Source organism: Apiospora marii (assembly GCF_038362585.1).
Source record: "Apiospora marii strain CBS 49790 chromosome Unknown utg000004l_segment0_segment1, whole genome shotgun sequence".
NCBI classification, from domain to species: Eukaryota; Fungi; Ascomycota; class Sordariomycetes; order Amphisphaeriales; family Apiosporaceae; genus Apiospora; species Apiospora marii.
The window spans coordinates 1,038,834-1,060,872 of NW_027117376.1; the positions used below are offsets into that span (position 1 = coordinate 1,038,834).

The 22,039-nt window shown below is 51.7% G+C and overlaps 4 protein-coding genes across 4 annotated transcripts; 3 read left to right on the plus strand and 1 right to left on the minus strand.

Annotated features, from left to right (window-relative positions):
• Window positions 1-1,943: 1,943 nt before the first annotated feature.
• Window positions 1,944-6,676, plus strand: PG985_007286 (uncharacterized protein; the record flags this gene model as incomplete). Its single annotated transcript, XM_066827055.1, has 2 exons — window positions 1,944-2,282; window positions 2,357-6,676. The coding sequence occupies 2 exons, from the start codon at window positions 1,944-1,946 to the stop codon at window positions 6,674-6,676; spliced, it is 4,659 nt and encodes a 1,552-aa protein (XP_066684730.1).
• Window positions 6,677-8,855: 2,179 nt separating this feature from the next.
• PG985_007287 (uncharacterized protein) lies at window positions 8,856-11,264 on the plus strand (the record flags this gene model as incomplete). The annotated part of the gene is made up of 4 exons (XM_066827056.1): window positions 8,856-8,979; window positions 9,049-9,144; window positions 9,200-9,947; window positions 10,013-11,264. 4 exons carry the CDS (start codon window positions 8,856-8,858, stop codon window positions 11,262-11,264), a joined length of 2,220 nt encoding a protein of 739 aa, XP_066684731.1.
• A 684-nt stretch (window positions 11,265-11,948) lies between these two features.
• On the plus strand, window positions 11,949-14,281 carry PG985_007288 (uncharacterized protein; the record flags this gene model as incomplete). Its single annotated transcript, XM_066827057.1, has 6 exons — window positions 11,949-12,058; window positions 12,134-12,377; window positions 12,451-12,791; window positions 12,866-13,039; window positions 13,108-13,397; window positions 13,482-14,281. The coding sequence occupies 6 exons, from the start codon at window positions 11,949-11,951 to the stop codon at window positions 14,279-14,281; spliced, it is 1,959 nt and encodes a 652-aa protein (XP_066684732.1).
• Window positions 14,282-14,578: 297 nt separating this feature from the next.
• PG985_007289 (snoRNA-binding rRNA-processing protein UTP10) lies at window positions 14,579-20,098 on the minus strand (the record flags this gene model as incomplete). Its single annotated transcript, XM_066827058.1, has 3 exons — window positions 14,579-15,487; window positions 15,543-19,659; window positions 19,722-20,098. The coding sequence occupies 3 exons, from the start codon at window positions 20,096-20,098 to the stop codon at window positions 14,579-14,581; spliced, it is 5,403 nt and encodes a 1,800-aa protein (XP_066684733.1).
• Between the last annotated feature and the right edge of the window lie 1,941 nt (window positions 20,099-22,039).

The window sequence follows — 22,039 nt, forward strand, 5'->3', positions numbered from 1 at the left end:
AGCCCAATTTCAGCCAGTCTAAGATATTGTAGGCTTTCTATCGAATGTTCCGGGTCAAGTCATAGCAGTCTCTTGAGAACATCTACGAGATCACAGGGGGCAGTAGATTGTGTGCGTCAAGCAGGACCAGGTCTGAGCCAGAGTTGGCCTGTACTTGATGATTTGATGTTGCCTAAAGTAGAGACTGGCTTGATTCTCTTTCCCAGGGCCTTTGACAACGGATCTCCAGGCTTCAGCTTCTGGTAGTTTTGTCGCATTCGCACTGAGATTAGGTCTTTAGCTCGCAATGCGTCATGTGTCAAATACTCGGTATACCATGTAACTAAACCGCTCGAAGTTGACATAACATGGACTTTAGGTACAGAATAAAGTTGATAGGCTAAGAGGCTTGGTTGAATCGAACCGATAGCTGGACCTAAAGTCCATACCAAATAATGTAGTCACTTACACTCCGAGAAATGATTTCAGTCATGCGAAAATAGTAATGGAACACAATTGCATTTCGAAGAGTTATTTAAAGTCTCGATGAAATATTGTTGATTTTTAATATAGAGCATAGATAGAGTATATGACTACTTGGAGAGAAGCTTATATACTAAAGACGGACATCGAAGATTGATGTTTCCTGAAGAGAATAGCTGCCGCTACCATCTGTGCAATCCTTTTTTGATCCTCTAGATACATGCAAGTGAGATTTGGTATTCGTACGAGCGAATACCAAACACTGAAACAGGTATGAAGATTGTGTAATAAAGGAAATTTTGATTCCATATGGTTGATCTCATCAAGGCAGCTGGTAGCCGACGGTTGGGACTTGATGTCGACAGCCGCCAACTTCTAGCAGGTTGGAGTGGTGAGATACCGGCGGACAAGTTTGCCAAGACTTCGGTCAAGGGTCTGACGCCGGGAAAACACGACGCGTTGACTTGAGCCGAGACACTCTTTTACAAGCATACCCAAATGTGAGTGTATGGTCCTTAGAGAACTTCTTAATTCCAATATGAAGGAGATGTACAGTTAGCTGTATTAATTGATGGCAAAAAAGAAAGTGAATGCATGGGGCCATGAACATATAGCTGCAATGTTTGCTCCATGTGCCTGCTAAGGCTGGTTGGATTAAATGCTGTGCAAAGTGTATCAATTACTGTAATTGTAGTACTAAGGGGATTAGCTCGTGAGTGTATTGATGCGATTCGCATTATCGTATGTGAGAAACCTGTTCTTCTGTGACATGCAATACGGACGATGCAGCAATCAGTGTGTGTGAGCGAGAAAAAAAATAACGATCAATATGTATGCATGGCTTGGTCTATGTGTAGTACTCCTAAAATGAAGCTCTCACGAACACAGCAAGAGCTGATTCATGAATATGCAGTGACATAGCTTTTGAAGCTTGGGCCATTAGGTAGGGGAAGCTAGAGCTGGCTGGGACTAAGTTGATCGCGTAAAGCAACGGAAGTCGGTCGTCTGGCCCCTACTTACCAGACAGCTCCAGCTATTGGACCAACAACGCGTGGACCAATGATCCCGTCTCAATCGACCCGAGACGCCAATCGAGAGTCGCGTAGTACACCTTTCCATCTCGTCAAATCATCACCCAACGCCTGATGCGCCGCTGTCTCTAGACTCATTAACCCTTTGGTATCGCAAATCCCAACTGTGCCAGCCGTTTCCCAAGCATCCTTTATTCGCTTTCGCAAGCATTTGCGCAAAGAAATTGATACATGCACCACCTTTTTCTGCATGCTTTGACCCAGCAACACCGACTTGCAGGCGGCTAAGTTGTGTCGGGGCTGTCACGTCCCGCCTCGGATTTTCCCTCGACGCCTCCCCACGCACCAACCAAGACACGGCTCCTCTACCATCGCCCACACTAGAGATTCACGCTCATCATCCACCACGCGACCCAGTCGCCCCAACCCACGATCAAGCCAACCAACACGATGGCGCGCACACGGGACCAAGAGCCTGAAGAGGACGAGCAGATGGAGGATGAAGAATTGGTCGACCTGCAGTTCAACGAGACGTTAACATGGAGAGCGGGCAAGCCGATCGCTACGGGCGAGCTCTTGCGCCGACTCGAAAAACTCTCCAAGGAATTGGTCGATATGGAGCAAGACACAGTGAACAAGGAGTCTCTTCACGCTGTTTCGAAGCAGCTTGCGTCGCACAACCTGTTGTCGCATAAAGAGGCAGGCGTGAAGGCGTACACCGCATCTTGCTTGGTCGATATTCTGAAGCTATGCGCTCCCGACGCGCCATTCACACCATCACAGCTGAAGGTTTGTTTGACCCTTCGCCTTTCACACTGCGTTGACCTCGTGATCCCTAACTGAGCCCCTTCTCTTCTTTATAGGACATCTTCAACCTTTTCATCAAAGTCGTCCTCCCTGCGCTATGGGATCCGACACACCCCTACAACAAGCAACACAAATACGTCCTTATGTCCTTGGCTGATGTCAAGAGTATTCTACTTGTCAACGACTTATCCAATGCCGAAGACCTGTTACTCGTCCTCTTCTCTTCAGTCTTTGATGGTATATCTGGAGCCGCAAAGTCTACCTCGGGAGAGCAAGTCGCGAAAGATGTCGAGTATCATATGACCGAGATACTAGTGACCTTGGTCGATGAAGGCCAAGGACTGCCGCCGGCCGTACTAGATGTGATAATGGCACAATTCCTACGGGCGGCTCCTCCAGGTGGTGCCAAAAACAAGTCCGAGCTGAACGGAAACCAGACAACCCTTCTACCAAAGCAGGAGCCTGAGGCCTATGTCATGGCAAAGACTATTTGCAACTCTTGCCAGGATAAAATGGCGCGATACGTGAGCCAGTATTTTAGCGACGTCATCATGGACGTGACTACTGGCAAGGCGGCTGCCAATGGTAACGACGAGGAGGGCGAATCAGAAGACGACGAGCCCAGTGGCCCCTCTGAGGCCGACTTCAGAGAATTACGGAAGGCGCATCTACTTCTCCGGGAGCTTTGGCGTGCAGCCCCTACCGTGCTCCAGAACGTGGTGCCGCAGATTGATGCCGAACTGTCTGCCGACAACATCCAGCTCCGTTTGTTGGCCACAGAAACACTTGGAGATATGATCTCGGGCATTGGCGCTGCTGGCCCGCCTCCTGCGCCTACGCTGGACCCAGCGGCATATCCGCCCTTGGGGCTGGACGACGATGGTCCAGAGCATCCCGAACTCAGCATTCTGAACACACCTATATCGCCTTTATCCTTCCCACAGACTCATCCTCAGGCCTTTCACAATTTTACTGGGCGACGGAATGATAAGTCGCCACTTATCCGTTCCGCCTGGACTACTGCGGCAGGCTACATTGTCTCGACCTCAGCTGGTGGCATTGGGCTAAGCCGGGAAGACGAAGCTACATTCCTCAACGGTTTGCGCGACCGATTGAATGACAGTGATGAAAAGGTCAGATTGGCTGCAGTTAGATCCATTGAGGTTTTCAGCTTCAGGGATATTGTCATGAAGCTGGGCTTGAGTGGGAGTGTTGACAAGCCTGACTCGTTGCTCTCGACCCTTAGCGATCGGTGCCGTGACAAGCGACCAGCGATTCGAGTCGAGGCCATGGCTTTGATTGGCAAGCTCTGGGCTGTCGCTACCGGCGAGCTCATGGCTGGGAACGAGATAGCTAACGTTCTCGAGGGCGTGCCGAGCTCCGTTATCAATGCGTTCTATGCTAATGACCCGGAACTCAATCTGTTGCTAGAACGGGTCATATTCGACTGTCTTGTACCGTTGTCCTATCCGCCAGCCAAGGGCAAGGGATCCAAAGCCAACGGCAACTCTCAGTCGCAATCGCAATCGCAGTTGGCAGATCAAGCTTACGATCCCGATAAGATTCGAGCCGAACGGATCCTGCTTCTCGTGAAATGTATGAACGAGAAGGCGCGCCGGGCCTTCTTCGCAATCCAGACGCGACAGCCTCAGTTCGCCCTGGTTGTCGAAAACTACGTTCGTCAATGCGAGGCTTGGAACGGTGGTACCCCGGAACGGAATGCGGAGATGACGAAACAGAACCTGAAGAAGACGATACATTACATCTGCTCCTTCTTTCCCGATCAGCCCAAGGTGGAGACCGACCTATACAACTTCGCAAGCCTGAACGATCGTCGAAGCTATCAGCTAATCAAGTTTGTTATCAGCCTTGAGAGCGACTTCAAGACGATGTACCGAGCTATCAAAGAGTTCAACAAGAGGGTACAAGGCTCTACCAAACCGCAAATTCTGGACACGATGGTTCCTCTGCTCTATCGCTCTGCGTACATCATGTTCAATAAGAGTCACCTCTCAACTTTCATTGAATGCTCGAAGAATGACAAGAATGGTCTAGGCCCCGCAGCCCAGCAAATCACGAACGAGATCTCTCAGCACCTTCCCGATCTTTTCAAAACACACATTGGGGAGCTGTGCAAGGACTTGATTGAGTCGGCCCCAACAGCGACCAAGGAAAACGATGTCAGTGTGGTCGAAACCTTGAAGGCGTGCTCCTCGTATTCGCGCAAATATCCCGAAAATTTGCCCGAAGACAGGAAGTTCATTCAGGCATTGACAAACTACGCTCTCTATGGGCAGCCTGCCAAAGCTGCGAAGTATGCTGTTAACATCCTGATGGCGCGGAAGAACGACAAGAGCATGGTGTCTGCTACGGGCCTACTTGGTCAGATCACAAAGGACTGGGGCCCAGGGAAACCTCATTTCCTGACCAAGCTGGCTGCAGTGAGCCAACTAGAGCTGCTTGCGCCGAAGGTTGCTGCGGATGCGAATGACCAGATCATGGATATGGTACTTCAGAACGTCCTTCAGAAAGCGCGAACAGGAAAAAAAGACGACGACCCTGAGTGGGTAAGCGATGGCGATATGGATGAGGAATGCCAGGAGAAGTGCTATGCAGTCAAAATACTCGTCAACCGGCTTCGCGGCATCCAAGAACCCAGCGAGGCGAAAGACGTAACCCTCAAAACATTCAAGCTCCTCCGCACATTGACCCAAAGAGACGGGGACCTCTGCAAAGAGCCAGGCACTCCTGCGCATCACAGGTCGCGACTTCGATTACTTGCTGGCCAATCAGTCCTCAAACTCTGTACTGCAAAGCAGTTCGAAGAGCTCTTCTCCCATGCTGAGTTCAACAAGCTGTCGATCCTAACACAAGACCAATGCGCGGAAGTCCGCCGCGGGTTTGTCACCAAGCTCCAGAAGTACCTTGTCAACGGCAAGTTAAAACCACGTTTCTACACCATGATCTTCTTAACTGCTTTCGAGCCTGCGACCGAGTTCCGACAACAAATCGAGACCTGGATCCGGTCGCGAGCACGTCACTTCCGCGAGAACAAACAAACGGTTCTGGAGGCTACGATGGGCAGACTTGTCTCCCTCCTGGCACACCACCCAGATTACAATGAAGAAGCAGATGACCTCATGGATCATGCTAGGTACTTGGTCTACTACATCAATAATGTGGCCACAGAGCAAAACTTCGGCATGATCTTCAAGTATGCCGAGCGTGTGAAACAAACCCGGGATGGCATTAATGCTGCCGAAAGCGGGAAACTCTACGTGGTCAGTGACCTGGCAACGTCAGTCTTGCGGAAGTGGCAAGAGCGCAGAAATTGGAGCTTCCAAGCCTACGCTGGCAAGGTTGGGCTTCCAGTAGGATTATATGCCGCGCTGCCCGACCATGACACTGCTCAGAAGATTGCCGAGAAACAATATCTACCCGAAGGCACCGACGAGCTGTTGGATACTCTACTGCGGTCTCTAGACAAGAAGAAGGTACGCTTACAATTACCTTCTCAACCCCAACCCCCTTTCCTACAATTAGTTCTCAGAGTTGACATCATCGGCCCACAGAAGCGCAAAGGCACGGACGAACGTGGTGACGGTAACCAGTCCTCCGCCAAAAAGACAAAACTCTCCCAGTCGAGGACCCCCAGATCAAAGTCCAAATCAGCAAGGACCCCCACAACCAAGAGGTCAGCGGCCAAAGCCAAATCGTCAGGTCGGTCTAGGAAGGCTGCTTCCTCCTCATCTCCTGGGCCTGAGTCGGGTGAGCGCCGCCGCAGTGGCCGTAGCAAGGCAAACTCGTCATATATCGAACGCGACTCGGACCAAGACGACGATGACATGCTCGAGGGTGTCTCGAAATGGGAATACTACAACGAGGATGGCCAAAGGGTTGAGGGAGACGACGATGACGATAGTGAGGCAGAGTCTTCTTTATCCGAGGTTGCGGAAGAAGAATCGGAGCCGGAGCCGGAGCCGATGGATCAAGATGGCGACGATGGTCAAGGTGAAGTTGACTCGAAGACACCTGGCAAAGATCCTGTGGAGGATAGTGACCTGAGTGAGCCGCCCGCAGAAGACCCCGAGGATGAGGTGAAGCAGGTTGAGGCTGAGGAAGAGGCAGCAGAAGAGGAGGTAGAAGAAGAGGAGGTGGAGGAAGAGCCTCAACCTCGCGCCAGCTCACGGAAGGGTAGAAGTGCTGCTTCAGCAAAGTCCAAGACCACTCCAGCCAAGCCAGCCAAGCCAGCAGCAAAAGCTGCTGCTAAGGGGAAGAGCGCAGCTGCCAGCAAGGCCAAGCCCCAGCCTGTTCAACCTGTTGCCTCTGGTCGTGCCACGCGAAGTCGAAGGGCTGCGGCCGATGACACGGAATAGTGTAGTACGTTGACGTCTGGCCGATCCCAGCCGCGTTCGCTCTCATCTACAGTTTCATAGGCGGCGGATCTGATGAGAATGATGATTTCAGGTTTTGGGGCAGGGCAGTATTGATTTCTGGGCAAACATACTCGAGAGTTGGCCTCCCTGCTTGAGTTCACGCAGATTGGTTTACCTTCTTCGACCTTTCCAGTTCAGGTGGAGCAGCAGCAAGTGGACGAAAGTGCCTTTGGGGCGACGAAGGCTGGGCGCTTTGAGCCTGAAGCCGTTCTCAAAAGTGTATGTATCACGGTTATACCCTTTTCGTGTGTGCGCTATCGTACCTCGCTTTTTAGCCATTTGTATGTAACTCTCTTATGATATTCTATCTTAGCCTTGGGTGATTATCAATGTTGCGCGTTTCTGTAGTCACTTGCGGCGAATCCTGACTGCACTGTACTTGTGGGCAAATCAACCAACCACCGGGCACTCTCCCAACGAATGTGATGCCTCTGAGGGGCCATGCCACACAGACAGCCAGACCTTGACCTTACCCATCCTCGGATTGCAGGCCAGTCAGTGACTGCTCCTTGATCGTTTCGCAGTCCATTGTAGAGCTGGCACGTCTGATAGAGTGGTACAGTCCTCGCGTTCCTCAAAACAACAGACACACTTCGTATTACAAATTATTTTTCCTTACTTAGGAATCGTTTTCAAATTCGAATTTTATTCTGTCTTGATTTGCAAAACTGAAAAGGGTCGAAGAGCAACCCGAATCTTGGGCATGAGGTTTGTATTGCATTTATGGGATATTGCCGGGCCTACTTTATCTACAATCTTGTCTGTTCTATTTCTCTTTTTGATAAGAGCCATTGGCGTATTTATTTTCTTTTCCTTTTACCTAAAACATCGGACTGTTCGATACAATGCTGTTGTCGTCACTTGGCAACTTGACCTTCAAGTGTCACTGGACGGCCACTGGCATCGTGTTGACTCCTTCGGCATGAAAATGTTGACTCAAGACGCGTACTGCCTAGGAGTACTCGAGACGATGGTCCTATGTCATGCGGAAACGTAGATACCACGGCAAAGAGACATCGGCCCATGAACAGTGTGTTAATTTTTGGTCCAAAACCAGGTGCAGCCACATATTACCAGTAGGGACATCATGTACACATGGCAATGGGCATTGTATCATGTTGACACGGCACTTTAAATTAACCAAAGTTGGTAATGGCTATGTACATATGCTGGCACTTTTGGGAAAACTGATTTGCCCTCTGTTGGTCCTTCTGCAACGGATATTCAGGGGCTATCGTAACAGGAAACACATATTGAATGATTAGGTGCCCGTTGGGACCAGCAGTACAGATAAATTTCCAAGCAGCAGACCCAGATCAGTGACAAATTAATAAAAAGAGGTTATCTTGCCCTAGGTACATGTACCTCACCTTTGCTGCTGATTGTTGGGTGGCAGAGTGGGCCCATCACTTTTGAAGCATCCAGAGTAACAACCACTGCGAGATCACTCTTCGGTCACATAGGTGCCTAAAGAACAATCGAATCCTCCCCCATCCAGCTTGTCTGATCCTGCTGGTGGCCTGCTGTTCTGGAGCCCATAAATAGCCGCCTCTCCTACAACCCTCCCCTCTCCCCAACCAAACCGTCCACCACAATCGTTCACCATCCATCACCCACCCCATTCACTCGTTTGGATTCACTCTACAGGACCTGCGCTTTTAGGATCTCTGTATTCCTACTGTACATTCAATTTGTTCATCTCATAATTTGACATCCTTCATTGCACTCGGTACACACACTTGACAAGGTATGCAAACTCCCTCCCCTCCCCTCCCCATTCCATCTTTCCATCAAGACACTCTTTTCATTGTCCCTGTCGCCCAAGCCCAGGCAGGTTATTTGCATTTCGATACAAGATCCGAGTTTGAGGTAGGAGATCAAGAAGCAACCTTGGTAGCAGATTTTTCTGTGTTCTTGTAGCTGCTGTTCCATGCCTTTCAATTTCGAGTTGCACCTCCTCACTCTCCCTCTCCATCCAATTTGGCACTTCGCCGACCCTTCTTTTTTCCCACGTTCACTTTCACATCGACCCAAACCAATCAATCATTTCGACACACTCTATTAATTTTCTCTTTACTGACTTGCAGTCGTCAGCAAATCACAGAACCAACTTGTGACAATGCCGTTCTTCGCAACTCGCGAGACTGTCCCCCCTCCCAACATCAAGGAGGGAGCTGACAACTCCTTCTACAGCGATGGCAACACGCTCACCACCGACAGCGATGGCAAGAAGAAGCAGCGCCGTAAGTTTTATTCACATCTAAAATCTCGCCTACAAGTCATTTTTGTCCATACTGACTATCCAATTCTAGTTCCTCGCAGCACACCTGTCCTGCTCACCGTCGTCCTGGCACTTGTGACCATGGGTGTGTCTGTCGCTGCTGGTATCTGCTTCGTTCTGCACATGCGTAAGTACATTGATACTGTGAATTTCAGGATCGCTCCTGCTAATTCTTCTTGCAGGTCTCGTTGACAATGTCGACAACTTGATTGCTGGCGGCAAGATTCCCACCGCTGCTAGCACCCCCCTGATGGGTGGCCTGGCCAAGCGAGCTCACCCTTACGGTTATCATTCGACCACTAACACGACCTCGACTTCGACTGTCTCTACTGTTGAGACTTCGACTGTTGACACCACTGTTAGCTCGTCGGTCTACACCACTGAGACTGTCAGCATCCCCGCCACTGTCACTGAGACTGAGACTGCCACTTCGTCTTCCCAAGCCTCCTCGACCTTTTCTGTTACTGTCAGCTCGTCGGCTCACTCCACTGAGACTGTCACTGTCCCTACCACGTTGACTGATACTGCTACAACACACCATCACGTCACTTCCACTGTTACCGCCTGGAACAATGGTACTGTCGTTGTTACTGCATCCAACAATGGAACTACGCCCACTGTTTCCGGTAGCTCTCTCACAACCGAGACTCCAGCCGTTGCGACTACTGTGGTTGTCACAGGAATTAACAACACGGTCACATTGACTGGTGTAACCACTCTGACTGTGACTCCTCCTGGTGCTCAATCTGTGACTGTGGTCACCAGTTCCGTCCAGGAGGGCAGCACCTCTACCTCCACGACTGAGGCATCTTCTGGTAGTTCCTCTACCATCTCGTCGTCAGCCTCAAGTCCCACTTCGGGTGCTAGCACTATCACGTCTACTTTCGTTGTTTTCAGCAACTCGACTTCTTCCACTGTAACCATTACAAGGTAAGTGTTAATCATCCTCTCCTATCCAACAACACTCTATCTTGGGTTCATGCTAACATGAACAGCGTCGATGCTGTCAACACTACAACTACTTCCAGTTACTGCACCGAGGAGACTGCCGACAGTTCCTCCACGTCTGTCAGCACCTCGAGCAGCAGTCCCAGTGTGCTCACCAGCATCCTCACTACCCGTACCACCACCGGGCTTCCTACTCGGACCATCACCACGTTCATCACTCCCACGGTTTCTTCTACTGTCTCTGAGACCACTTCTGAGTCATCTTCTGTTGAGAAGCTCACAAGCGCCAGTATCCTTACTCTCACCTCCGGTGCTGTTGAGACTGTTACTGTGGTGATTACCGAGGTTGCGTCCAACTCATCTTCCACGGAGGAGTTCACAAGCACCAGCACCTATACCCTCAGTTCCGATGCTGCCGAGACGGTCACTGTAGTGGTCACTGAGATTGCCTCTGAGTCATCTTCCAGTGAGGAGTACTCGAGCACCACCACCTATACCATTGGCGCCCCCTCTGCCCAGACAGTCACTGTCGTTGTTACTGCGACTGCAATTGCAACTCCAACTGCATCGGAGACTACTGATGTAGTTACCGAGACAGGTGCTGCGACAGTTACTGTAGGTGTGGCGACAGTTACTGCATATGTCACCCAGACTTCCCTTTCCACTGTGACTCAGTCGGTTGCGGGAACTTGTGGGCTGAGCAATGCCACTGTGACCGACACCGTTGTGCCCGTCCCTGCCTCCACATCATCGCCCGCATTTGCTGCACAGGGTCTTTCAACCTCAGGTTCTGCCTCGGATTTCAGCGTGCCTCTTGTTACCATTGGCCCTAGCACCACTGCTCTTGTTACTGCCAGATTCGATCAAGGATTTGAGACAATTCCCTGCAACACGAGCGCCTCTGATGCTTCTGTGACCTCCACCGAGGCCGTTGGTGGCGCAACTGCATCTTCTGCAGCCATGGACTCCAGTACACTGCTGTCGCACAGCATCTCCGAGTTGACCTCATCCTTGACGGTTACTGAGACATTGACCACCACCAGCATGCTGACTGCCATGAACATGACCTCGTCGTCAATTGCCGGCACAGGCGATTACCCCGGCACCATCATGGCTTCCAGCACTGTCACCGTCTATGCCAACGCCACCAGCAATGCCACCAACACGCCGACTCCTTCCGTCGTCTCCTCCGACTCGGACATGAGCCCTAAGCCCTTGTACTGGGGCGGCAACACCGGTGGCACTTCTGGCGTCTGCGTCATGATGCTGGTCGCTATTGTCACCCTTCTCTGCACTTAGAGGCAGGTAATTTCTCGTTCCTGCTTTCGCATACCAACTGATGACTGTCCATGACTGATGACGAGGTTTGGACCCACCAAGTTGGCTGGTGATACTAGGGAACTGAAGAAAGACGCAAAGCAAAGCAAAGGCGGTTGATGACACTGATGTCTGCGGAGGAAGTTCACACGATCTCAACGGGATCCAATCGTGGACCTATTTCTTCCCCGATTGCACATTGGCGTTTTCATTTGATGTAGGATAGATCAGATTGCCCGATTGGGGCCATAATACCATGCTCACTTGTTCATAATTGCCATGCTTCCTTCCATTAGTGCAATGTACCTCTATTCTCGTGCTGGCTGTGAACACTGTTCAATAATGAATGGGATTATACTTGGATGATTCTCTTCGTTGATAGGTGTCGGGTTATGGCAGTGCTTGGTTGGTTCATTCAAATCCAAAGGCAGGACACGCTTACGGCGGCGGCGACGAATTGGTCCGTCTCCGTCGGAGCCGGAGACTTCCAGGATCTTGAAGGAAGCCGTGACTGGGCTACTTGCATTTGCGACCAAAACGTCGAGTGGCACTTTTTAATCACAATGTACGCAAATGAAGCACTAAGGATTACTATGTCTTCTCATTTTTCATTCTCGTGAGGTCTCGTGAGGTCTCGTGAGGTTGTTTGTGTTCGTGACGCCCTCGATGGACTCGAGTGCATCCCAGCAGAGGAGAACGGGCCCGCGGGCTTGCCTGACCTGCGCCAAGGCCAAAGCTCGATGCATCCCCTGCAACAACCCCCTGAAGTGTGAAAGGTAAGTACAAAGCTGTACACTTTGCTAATCTTTTACTCTAGCATCATCAGTCGATGCTAATCCCAATACGTACAGATGTGATCGTCTGAACAAGCAATGCGTCAAGCAGACTCCGGCTCCCCCAAGGTCAAGAAGGGAGCCCAGAAACACAGGCGTGGCTGTGACAAGGAAGGCAAACACGGCCGTAAGTGCCCAAGCGAAACCAGCATGTCTAGCGACTCGAAGGGCGAGGTCTTGGGACGGGATCTTCGTCGTCTTCCCCGAAGACGCGTTTCGTGAGAAAGGAAGCCGCGAGGGTGGAGGTTCACCGGAATGGCCAGTAAGTGCACATGCAGCCTGATTGGGTTGACTGCCCCCTTACTATCTACCTGGGACGCTGAGCCTCGAACTAGGAGTTCCCTAGAGAAACCAGCCCGTCGGAGGAAGGAACCAAAGCCACGACCCCGTCAGCATGGCCACGAGGAGAGGAAGCCGAAGAGAAGCTGAATTCCTATCGGAATAATATGATGCGCCTATTCCCGTTCGTTATCGTGCCATCCCATATGTCTGCCGCACAACTGCGCAGCGAAAGGCCCGTTCTCTGGAAGGCCGCCATGCTCCAGGCTTGCTTCCTCGAAGGAGGCCGACAGGTCTACATGGGCCGGAAGCTGCTTCAGGAGCTGAGCGAGGCCCTGTTGACCAAGCCCAGGAAAGGCTTGGATGTCCTTCAAGGCTTGCTGCTATATATTGGCTGGTACGAACGAGGTTGAGCCTAATTCCTCATTCTTAATTTAAAAGAAAAAGAGTGACGACTGATCTTCGTTTTAGGTTCCATTATGCCTTGACCACTTTCCAGGTCACCAATCTTTTGGGCCTTGCGCGCTCGCTGTGTACCAGTCTCGGCTTCAACGAGAACAAGACGGAGATGGAATCCCAAGACTACGGATCGGAGAAGCTTGACCAGATGCGCGCTTTTGCAGGCACATACTATCTGAGCACATAGTAAGGAAAAGGTCGCCCCTGAAAGGATTAATACCGTCTCGACTCCCCACTAACCTTGAGACACGCAGCACTTTCTTGACGAGTAAACGACCAGACGCACTGGGCAATACAGCCTATCTACAGGTTGTGAGTCGAATAATCGAGGCTAAGAACGAACACCCAACGGATGCAATGCTCGTGCGTTTGCTCGAGATACAGCAGATTTCCCATTCTATATCTCTTGCCTTCGTCGATGGCAGTAATGGTCTCATGAGTCCACAGTTCTCCTCGCTTCCTTTGATCATGATCGTGAAAGGGTTCCAGGCCCAGATTGAGAACTTCAAATCAAAACTGCCAGCTGGATATCTTGTAGAGAATGGTGAGTCATGGTTCTCTACAGTCTCTCTTGCTTAATCCTCCGGTTTCGATGGCGCCAGTTACTGATACTCAATTCTCTTTGCAGCCCCCCTTATAGCCCACGCCCAAGTCGCCGAGATCCTGCTATACGAGGTCGGCATGCAGGAGAGCCTGTGCGAAGCCGGCAAGCTCTCCTACATCGACCGCATCGAGCTCCTGTGGTCCCTCTTCAACAGCTGCAAGGCCTTCCTCGCCCTGCGGCTCGACTCGACGCCGCACTTCGAGCCCCGCTTCCTCTGCATCGCGAGCTACGACTTCATGTACGGCTTCATCACCTGCCTGAAGCTGACCAACCTCGCCGACGTCCCCGGCTGGGACCTCGGCCACGTCCGCCGCGACCTGCGCCTGGGCGACCTCATCGGGCAGCTGATGGGCCAGATGCAGAGCGTCATCGAGCGCCGCGAGAGAGGGGGGTTTCATTACTGGTCGCCAGAGGAGGACCCCTATCGCCGGCTCATTGACTTGCTTCATGGTTTAAGAAGGTTGTTGGCCAGCGTGGACTCGACGAAGACACCTCGCCCGCAGCTGCCACAGCAAGAACGTGACCAACAGAAGCAACAGCAGCACCAGAGGTCCCCACAAGGAGAAGACCAAGAGATGGGGGATACCGTGCAGATACCAATACCCTCGTCTCAGGACACTGTACGGCAGACCAATTTCAACGAGCCCTCCAGCGTGGCGGCGGCAGCAGCAGGTCCAGAAACAGGAGATGACGCGGGCAACGGCGACGTTATGCAGACGTGGGAAGAGGCCTGGAGCGACATGGTGTTCAGCGTGGACGACTGGGGCCAGTCAACATCATTTGCGCACGATCCTCCCCTGCCCTTTGGCTTCCTGCCAAGCTGATGTAGTGCATTGTAGTATCAGCATCTCCGTGGTTCCATAGCGGCGTGAACATATTCAATGCTTTGTTAAAAGGGTAGCTACCGGATAACTAATAGACAGGACCTCAATAAAAAAAAACAAAGTTTACATCACGTTCGAGAGACAATGTGCTGGCAATTGTATAATATACAGCGTGTAAAATATTAGTAGCATCGCTTTCCCATTTTTATATGACCCGAGTCCATGTACCTAAAACTATAGACTTATAACCAAAACTCAATTGCAAATGTAATCTTCTCTCTGACTCTCTATCTCTATCTACTGCAACATGGCGTCGAGAGACTCGCCCAGGATCTCCTCGATCCCCACGATCCACCGCTGCGTCTCCCGCTCGACCTCCTCGTCGTCGTCCTCCTGCAGCTCGCTGATATAGGGCAGCATTTCGGGCAGCATGGCGAGCCAGTCCTCGCCCAGGCGCTGGGTGAGGCTCTGCTCGGCCTTGACGGCGGCGAGGCGCACGGCGGCGGTCTCGGAGCGCAGGTGCTTGAGCAGAGCGCCGTTGAGCTCCTTCTGGTGCTCTTGCGAGTCGGCGGCGGCCGCCAGCTCGACCACGGCCGGGACCAGGTACGTCTGGATATCGTGGCCCGAGTAGGGCACGACGAACTGGGCGGCCAGGACGGGGCAGGCCTCGTTGAAGTGGGCGGGCGCCTGCCAGAAGTCGTCCTGGTCATGCTCGAAGGATTTGGCCAGGGTCTGCAGGACCTTGCGCCAGAGATCGCGCTGCTGCTCCAGGTTCTGGGCGTTGGTGGCCTTGAGCACATCGACCGAGGGCTCGATGGTGTACGAGGCGTAGCTCGTGACGATGGAGCCGAAGCGGTCGAAGAAGGCATACAAGAAGTTGAAGACGCTCTGGAGACGGAGGTTACGGCCGACAATATCCGACTTGGGAAGGTCCGATGAGGCCCAGACCATAAGATCGGAGAAGATGGGTCGGAAGGCAGCATCGTTCAGCTTCATGATCATGCGAATGGCGACGGCATTGACCATTTCTTCCACCCGAGCCAGCCCAGAGTTGCTCGAGTTTGCGTCATCCTCAGCATGCATCACCCGGCGAAGATCGAGAGCAGCCATGAATATGCTGGAAAGCGAGCCAACACTCTTGGAAATCTCGGCCTTAGTATGCTTCTCAATGGCCATCCCGAGGATGTCGAGGTACTCCCTGATTGCCTATTTAATATGTTAGTATTCGTCTGTCATGACCATCGATCACATATGCACTTACAACAAAGCCGGTCTTCGACGCCACACTCCAGTTAGTCTCCAATGCCGAGAACATGGACTTGCTATCAACGCGCTTAGCGACAAACTGAAGGCACTCTTGCCGCGTGTCGTTGGTTTCGGAATCAAGCTTAGCTTCAGCAGAAGCACTGGAAATGGCAAGAATTTGTCGGAGGTACTGCTTAGAGATCACGTAAGGGAGGTGCTCAGCAAGCGCGGTGATGAACCTGAAGGCGGCGCTGTGGAGCTTGGTGTTGCTCTCCGACTCCGAAATGCTTTCCTTCATGTAAGCCAGGCACTTGGAGAAGGCCGTGGGCAGAACCTCCAGCATGCCATCTTGCAAAACATCCACAATGGATGCCAGACACAGAAGGGCCATTTCGCGGAGCTTGTTGTCGGCCTGGCCGAGGCATTGGTCGCCGGCGATGATCGCGGCAGCCGCAGTGACAGCCTCGGGGTCCTTCTTGCCGTACTTCTCCGAGATCTTGTCAACGCACTCCACGGCAACATACTTGTACAGTATATCATCAGTGGTACGGATGATGGCAGTGAGCTGCGGCAGGAATGCCAGTATCGCGGTTCTGTAGTTGGCATTCGCCTGGCTCTCTTGGTCGATCCGTACCTCGACAGCTCGGAGCACCTTGCGCCGAACGACAATATCTGGCCTATCCAGCAAGTTCTCAACCGCCTTGATGAACTCTCCAATCGGAAGAAGGTTGAGGAGCTTAGGAAGTGTGTCGCCGCAACGCACGTGGAGAGCTTGGTGAGGCTTCAAGTTCTCCGCCAACGACAGCAAATCTTCCAAAAGGGTAGAATACAGTTCACGAACCCTGGCGGCATCCATATCGTCTGCTACAGTGACCTGTCGGATTTGAGCAATCAATTTCTTGCTGGACAAGAGTTGGGGAGGCAGATCAAGTAGCGAGGCTGCGATCTTCTGGGGGTCCCGGTTGTTCTCCTCAGTGGTGCCAAGAAGAGAAGCTGACAGACCGGGCTTCGGTTTGAACAGATCGCCAATGAGATGGAGAAGCTTGATGAGCGAATGAAGCCCAACTTCAACAGAGAAGTTGTTGAAGATGCCTGTGGAGAAGGACAGTACATCGGCAGTCGACCCATACTTGTCCGAAAGCATCGCAAGCAGCGCAAACAGGAAGTCCTCCGCTCCGAGCGTCTCAAGGAGCGATATGAACAATCCGAGCCTCCTGTGAGTAGGGATATGCTCGTAAGCAGTAACGAAACTCAAAAGGAGCTCCGAAGCACCTGCGATGGGGCTCTTCTTTCCCTTTCGGAGAGACTGGATCAGAGGAGGCACAACCTCCTTGACAATCTCATTAATGACATGTGCGGAATAGTTGTCGTTGTTTCGGAGGGTGGAGCTTCCCATGAACGTGAAGATGGGCATCACGCTGTGGAGAACCAATGAAGGGGCAATCTTGGCGAGGCTTGCGACCAGAAGAAGTGCCTTGTTTTGGACAGCAGGGCTGGACGATCTCTGGATGCAGTTGACTAGAAGGTCCCCATAGCCCCCAGAGCCGTCGATCCTGAGCTCCTTGCTATCTTTGTGTGTTTCGAGGATAGAGAGCAGGCTTTGGAGAACAAGGCTCTGCAGGTAACCCAACTCGGAGCCCAAGATGGCCCGGTATTGCTGCAGCTGCGACAAGGTATTGAAGAGAGGGCCGAGCAGAGACGGGTGTTTTCCAGCTTCCGAGCCATCCACAAGTTGAAGAACAAAAGTGACTTGCTTCAGTGCCAGGCTCAAGTCCGGCACTTGAGTGTTCCCCCTTGCCTCGGATGTAGAACTTGTGCGTCGTCGCTTGCCAACAGGTGGTTCCGTTGCCAGCTTGTCGGTGCTTTGCAACGTGTCCAAGAAGTGATGCAGGACCTCGGTCGGCAGTTCTACAGTTCTCAACAGGTTTGCAGCCTCGGTGGTGATGAGACTTCGCTCATCTAAGGGAGCTTCTTGAGCTAGAGCCAAGAGCCTCTCGGCGGCAGCGTGCTTGGCATCGGCCTTCATCGCAGACCACATCTTCTGTATCCGTTCAAACAAGGTTTGGACGAGACCCTCGCGCGCACACAATTCCGGTTTGTTGATGGCTTCGAGCAAGAAGTCTAAGCCAGTATTGTCGTTGGCCACGACAATCTCGGCGACAGCTTTATCAAATGTCTGAACATCAATGTGCTCAACTTGGCAAAGGCCGTTGGCAGTAGCTGCAGGCAGCGAAACCCACCACTGCAGAAGAGGAAGCAGTATCTCTGTTCGGCTGGTACCGGAAACACCCTTCACTTGGTTCAAAGACCGCAGAAGACGCGACTTGACAAGCAACATAGGGGTTTGGATGATATGGCCAGCCAGACAGGTCATGACGGATAGTCTGGTGTTCTGGGATAGGTGTGCTTTCTTGTCCTTAGAAGCTGCATCGGATGTCCTCGATTTGTTACTGTTGAGGCTGGTTTGAATTACGGCGTTTATGTGATCCGCGTTGAGAACACATTCTTCCAGTGTTGGAATCAAGACACCCTGCAAGAACTTGCGGCTTGTTTCTGACGACATCCACTCTACTGCACTTGTAGATTCGTACAGTTTGTTGCCTCCCCATCGAGTCAACGTTTTGGCATCATTCTGGCCGTAGTGCTCATCGATGACCGCCAGGAGATCTGCAGCTGCACGTCGAACCTTCCTAGCTGGATCATTGAGAGCAACAAGAGAGTACGGTATAAGCGCCTGTGGGTCATACTTTTCACACTCTGGGGACTTCAGACGGTTTTTGACCATTTCCAGGGCATTCACTCGTGCCAGGGCTGGATAGGGACCGCACCACATTCGCATGAAGAACGTGAAAAAGAAGGGGTTCGAGTGCGCCTCGCTGCCCTGTAGGGGCGCCACTTCCTCGAACTTTGTCAGATGTTCTGGGTTGGTGACCGCGGTCATGTATACAGAGCAAATATCGGCAAAAACGTCAGGGGGCGAAGACATCAAGCATGAAGCTGTTGATCCTGCTCCTGCTTGGTTTAGGCGGTTGAAGCCGGTCTCGAAATCCTCGGAAGGTACAGAGACCTGCTTATCCCCATCACCAGCCATTTGAACATCCTCTTCAGGCTGCGCAGCAATGGTTTTGGGCCTGATCTCCACATCAAGCTTCATCTCAAGCTCCTCGATGTCGACCTCAAGGTCTGCGATAGCCTTGGTGAAGACTTCACCACTGCTGCCGCCAGTGTGGGACAGTCTTACAATGGTCGAGGCGAGAGCGTGCCTGGCTTGGCCTTGCTCATCGGTTTCACCATCGATTCTATGCGCGGCCAGCAGAAGCGACTTGAAGATAACACCACGTTGCAAATCACTCAGGAGATCCTTCAAAATGATGGATTCGACAAGGGGAAGCCCACGGATCTCTGCCTTCTTCCACACCCGCTCGACTGCAGCCACGCAGAACCCATTGCATAGCCTCTCTGTATTGCATTCGCTGGGGAGCTCGTCAAGCATCTTTGGGAGGTCGTCGATGTCGAGCAAAGCCTTCGTCACCTTCCGTGACAGCTGCTTTGAGGATCTGTATTGCGCCAGAACGGAGAGCGTCGCGAGACCAGGCCGGACAGTCTTGTTGGTCCATCCAATCACCAACTGCTCCATCAGGGCAGTGATTGCTTGGTCTTGGAGGTTGCCCTTGGCTGCAAGAACGTACACCACGGTGTAACATGCAACCTGTATTTCTGGGACCGGCTTCATCACCAAGGCTTCACTCAGTATGGGACCAATCTGGTGCATCAAGTCCTGGTCGTTGGTCAGCTGGATGCTGCGACGGCCAGAGCGCATTTTGTCCAGCTTTCCATTGACAGCCTGGGTCATAAGATCCCGCCACAGGTTGATCAAAGCAGCATGGTGCTGTTGATGTCTGCATGCCTCCAAAGTGTATTCGGAAATGGAGGCGAGAAAATCGGAATGGTTCGTCGCTTGCAGGACTAAGACGGTTTTCGGAAGCTGTGCTCTCGTGCGTATGTAAGGGTCCAAGAAGCGGAACTGCTGCGGCAGGGTCGCGGGCAGTATGGTCAGAAGCTTGACAAAGAATAGTTCGGTGTGGTACGGGAGAAAGGTGGTGATCAGGGCAACTGTGTTGAATTCGTGGATCCTGAAAAAGTTAGTATAATCGAGGCAAACAACGTGGAACGACATGTGTGAGGTATCCCGTACTTGAATCTCCGGACGAGCCATTCAACGGCATAGATCGCAGGACTGATGCGAAGTCGTCCGCCAACAAGGCGCAGGAATGAGTCGATCTTGCTATCCAACTCTGCGTTTTCCTCTGTGGTCATTTGCGTACGATCTTCATCCCGGCTTTGCTCGCTGAAAAGGGTGGTGCTGTAAGCGAGGAATCGGCCATCGATCCGGCACAGCTCATCGTATTCTTGGCGACACTTGGTGTAGAGCTCCTGGAAGTTCTGGGATGCCGCCTCTCGTGCACCGGAGATCAGAGACTTCGCGTGGGCTGCCTTTTGCGCCTTCACGTCTAGTGTCGCCTTGGAGCTGGCAGCTATCTGCTGCAGCTGGGCTGCAAGAGAAGTCGCCATAATGCTGGCCTTCGTCTAGCAGCAAAGTCACTTAATAATTCGTCGTGTTCATCGAGGCAGTAATAGGAGGCAGGCGGTAGGGCGACGATGCGACGATGCGACGAAACTTAGAAAAGATCAGATAGTTTGCGCTGGCTTCCACTATCTGCACTTACAGACTTCTGCTATCCAGGAACTTTTTTTTTGTTATCGCGATTCGGTCGGCAATCAAGTTTCACCGACTTTGATCCACTCCGAGAACCGATTGTCCTATCATGCTCTTTTGATAGAGCACCCCTGCACTGGCTGCCCCACGTTCTGCCCCTCCTACTGCTCCAGGAACCCATTCTCTGGTACTAATAAAGAAGTAGCCATGAACCGCATGTCGCCAGAACTTAATGGCATTGAAGTGAGTTCTATCAGCAATTGGCCCCAGGAGCTACGGGGCGATGGAGGAGGCTCTGTCAAACTTGGAAATACTGGAGACCGTCATTTATGCTCCGATCAGGGTACGTCTTTTCAATGGTGTATGCAAGAGCTTGTGATCGTGAATGTTGAGTTCATTCGATAGACTCGTGCTCCTCGGGAAAAACTCCTCCGTACTTCATATTAAAATAGCCGTTCATAAGCTGGGAGACCCCTTTTGATTTCTATAATTCAATGAGAACTGAAGTAGAACGATGGTCAAATTCTAGTATTCAACATAGAAAGTGTTTATACGTACTTTTCAAGGAGCGCGAGTGGGAGATTACATGTAGGTTATCACATCTTATTTACTGGACAAAGGGATAGCACTGCCCAAAAAGACCAATTCACTACTAAACTCTCCAGTCGAATGACTTGTCGTGCTACCTTAGTGCTGGCTGTGTAAGAGCAGCTACAAGCATCCTGCAGGACAGCTCACTCTGCGCGTGTTTGGTGTCAATGTGAATAACGTCTCCAGGTAATTTCTTTGCTAATGGGCTGCACCATTGTGTCTCACTGGACGCGATTAACCAAATACAGCGGTAATTTTATTTAGATCGAGCCTATAGTTTGGGTTCAAACAAACTAGCAAGTTAACACTGGTAGCCAATTGCTGCCAAAACTTGGCTGGCAAGTCAGGTGCTTTCAAGACTCTAGCAGGTCGGATATGGGCGGCGGTAGCGAACTGGCTTCATGGCTGAAGCATCACTGTTTTTCCGGCTCAAGGGCTGCCCATCTTGTCACCAAGCAGAGAACCGCTAGGGAGTTATTTGCCGATAAACAAGGAGAGGCGGGATTCGACCAATATCAGAAGACAGGAGGCAGAGACTATTTATGTACCTAGATAGCGAAAACATGTGCCTTTAATAGATCCCTGCACACTGGGGAATTCCCAGGCCAACCTGCACCTCAACTAGATTAATGGATATCAATGAGGTAAGTCAATGCCTCCCACCCTCCGAGTACACATTCTCCATTTTTGTTTAGCTGGCTCACGGAGCGTTACCTGTCTATTCGCTCGGGAGCCGTAAGGTTCTATTGCAGGTACCTCTCTCGCTAGCGACAATACTTAGTTCTGCGGTTCAGCACTGCCCAGCTCCCTTGGCATGTACCCTGGACCTGACTGTACTCTCTCGAAATGACAACAGCCTTCCCAGCCAAAGCACCCAAAGCGACTCCGTGAACTTGGGATTTGGTCCTCCGAACTACATCCATCATCAATAATCTTCTTGTTCCTGCTCCCCCCAAGCCCAAGTGTGTGTTTGTATTAATATTCTGCTCAGCACCCAACACCCGACTCTCGACTTGGCCTTTTCTTTCACTTCGTCTGTCTACGAAGCGTCTGTCCAACGTCAACTAACTAACTCCATCCCACTTCTTGTCCGATCCCTCATTCCATCTGCCTGCCAAACAACCCCAGCACGCCCCTCGAATCCATCCGCGCCCATTGTTCAACTCGCAACAAATCACAGCGACATCTTCCTTCGCAAATACGCC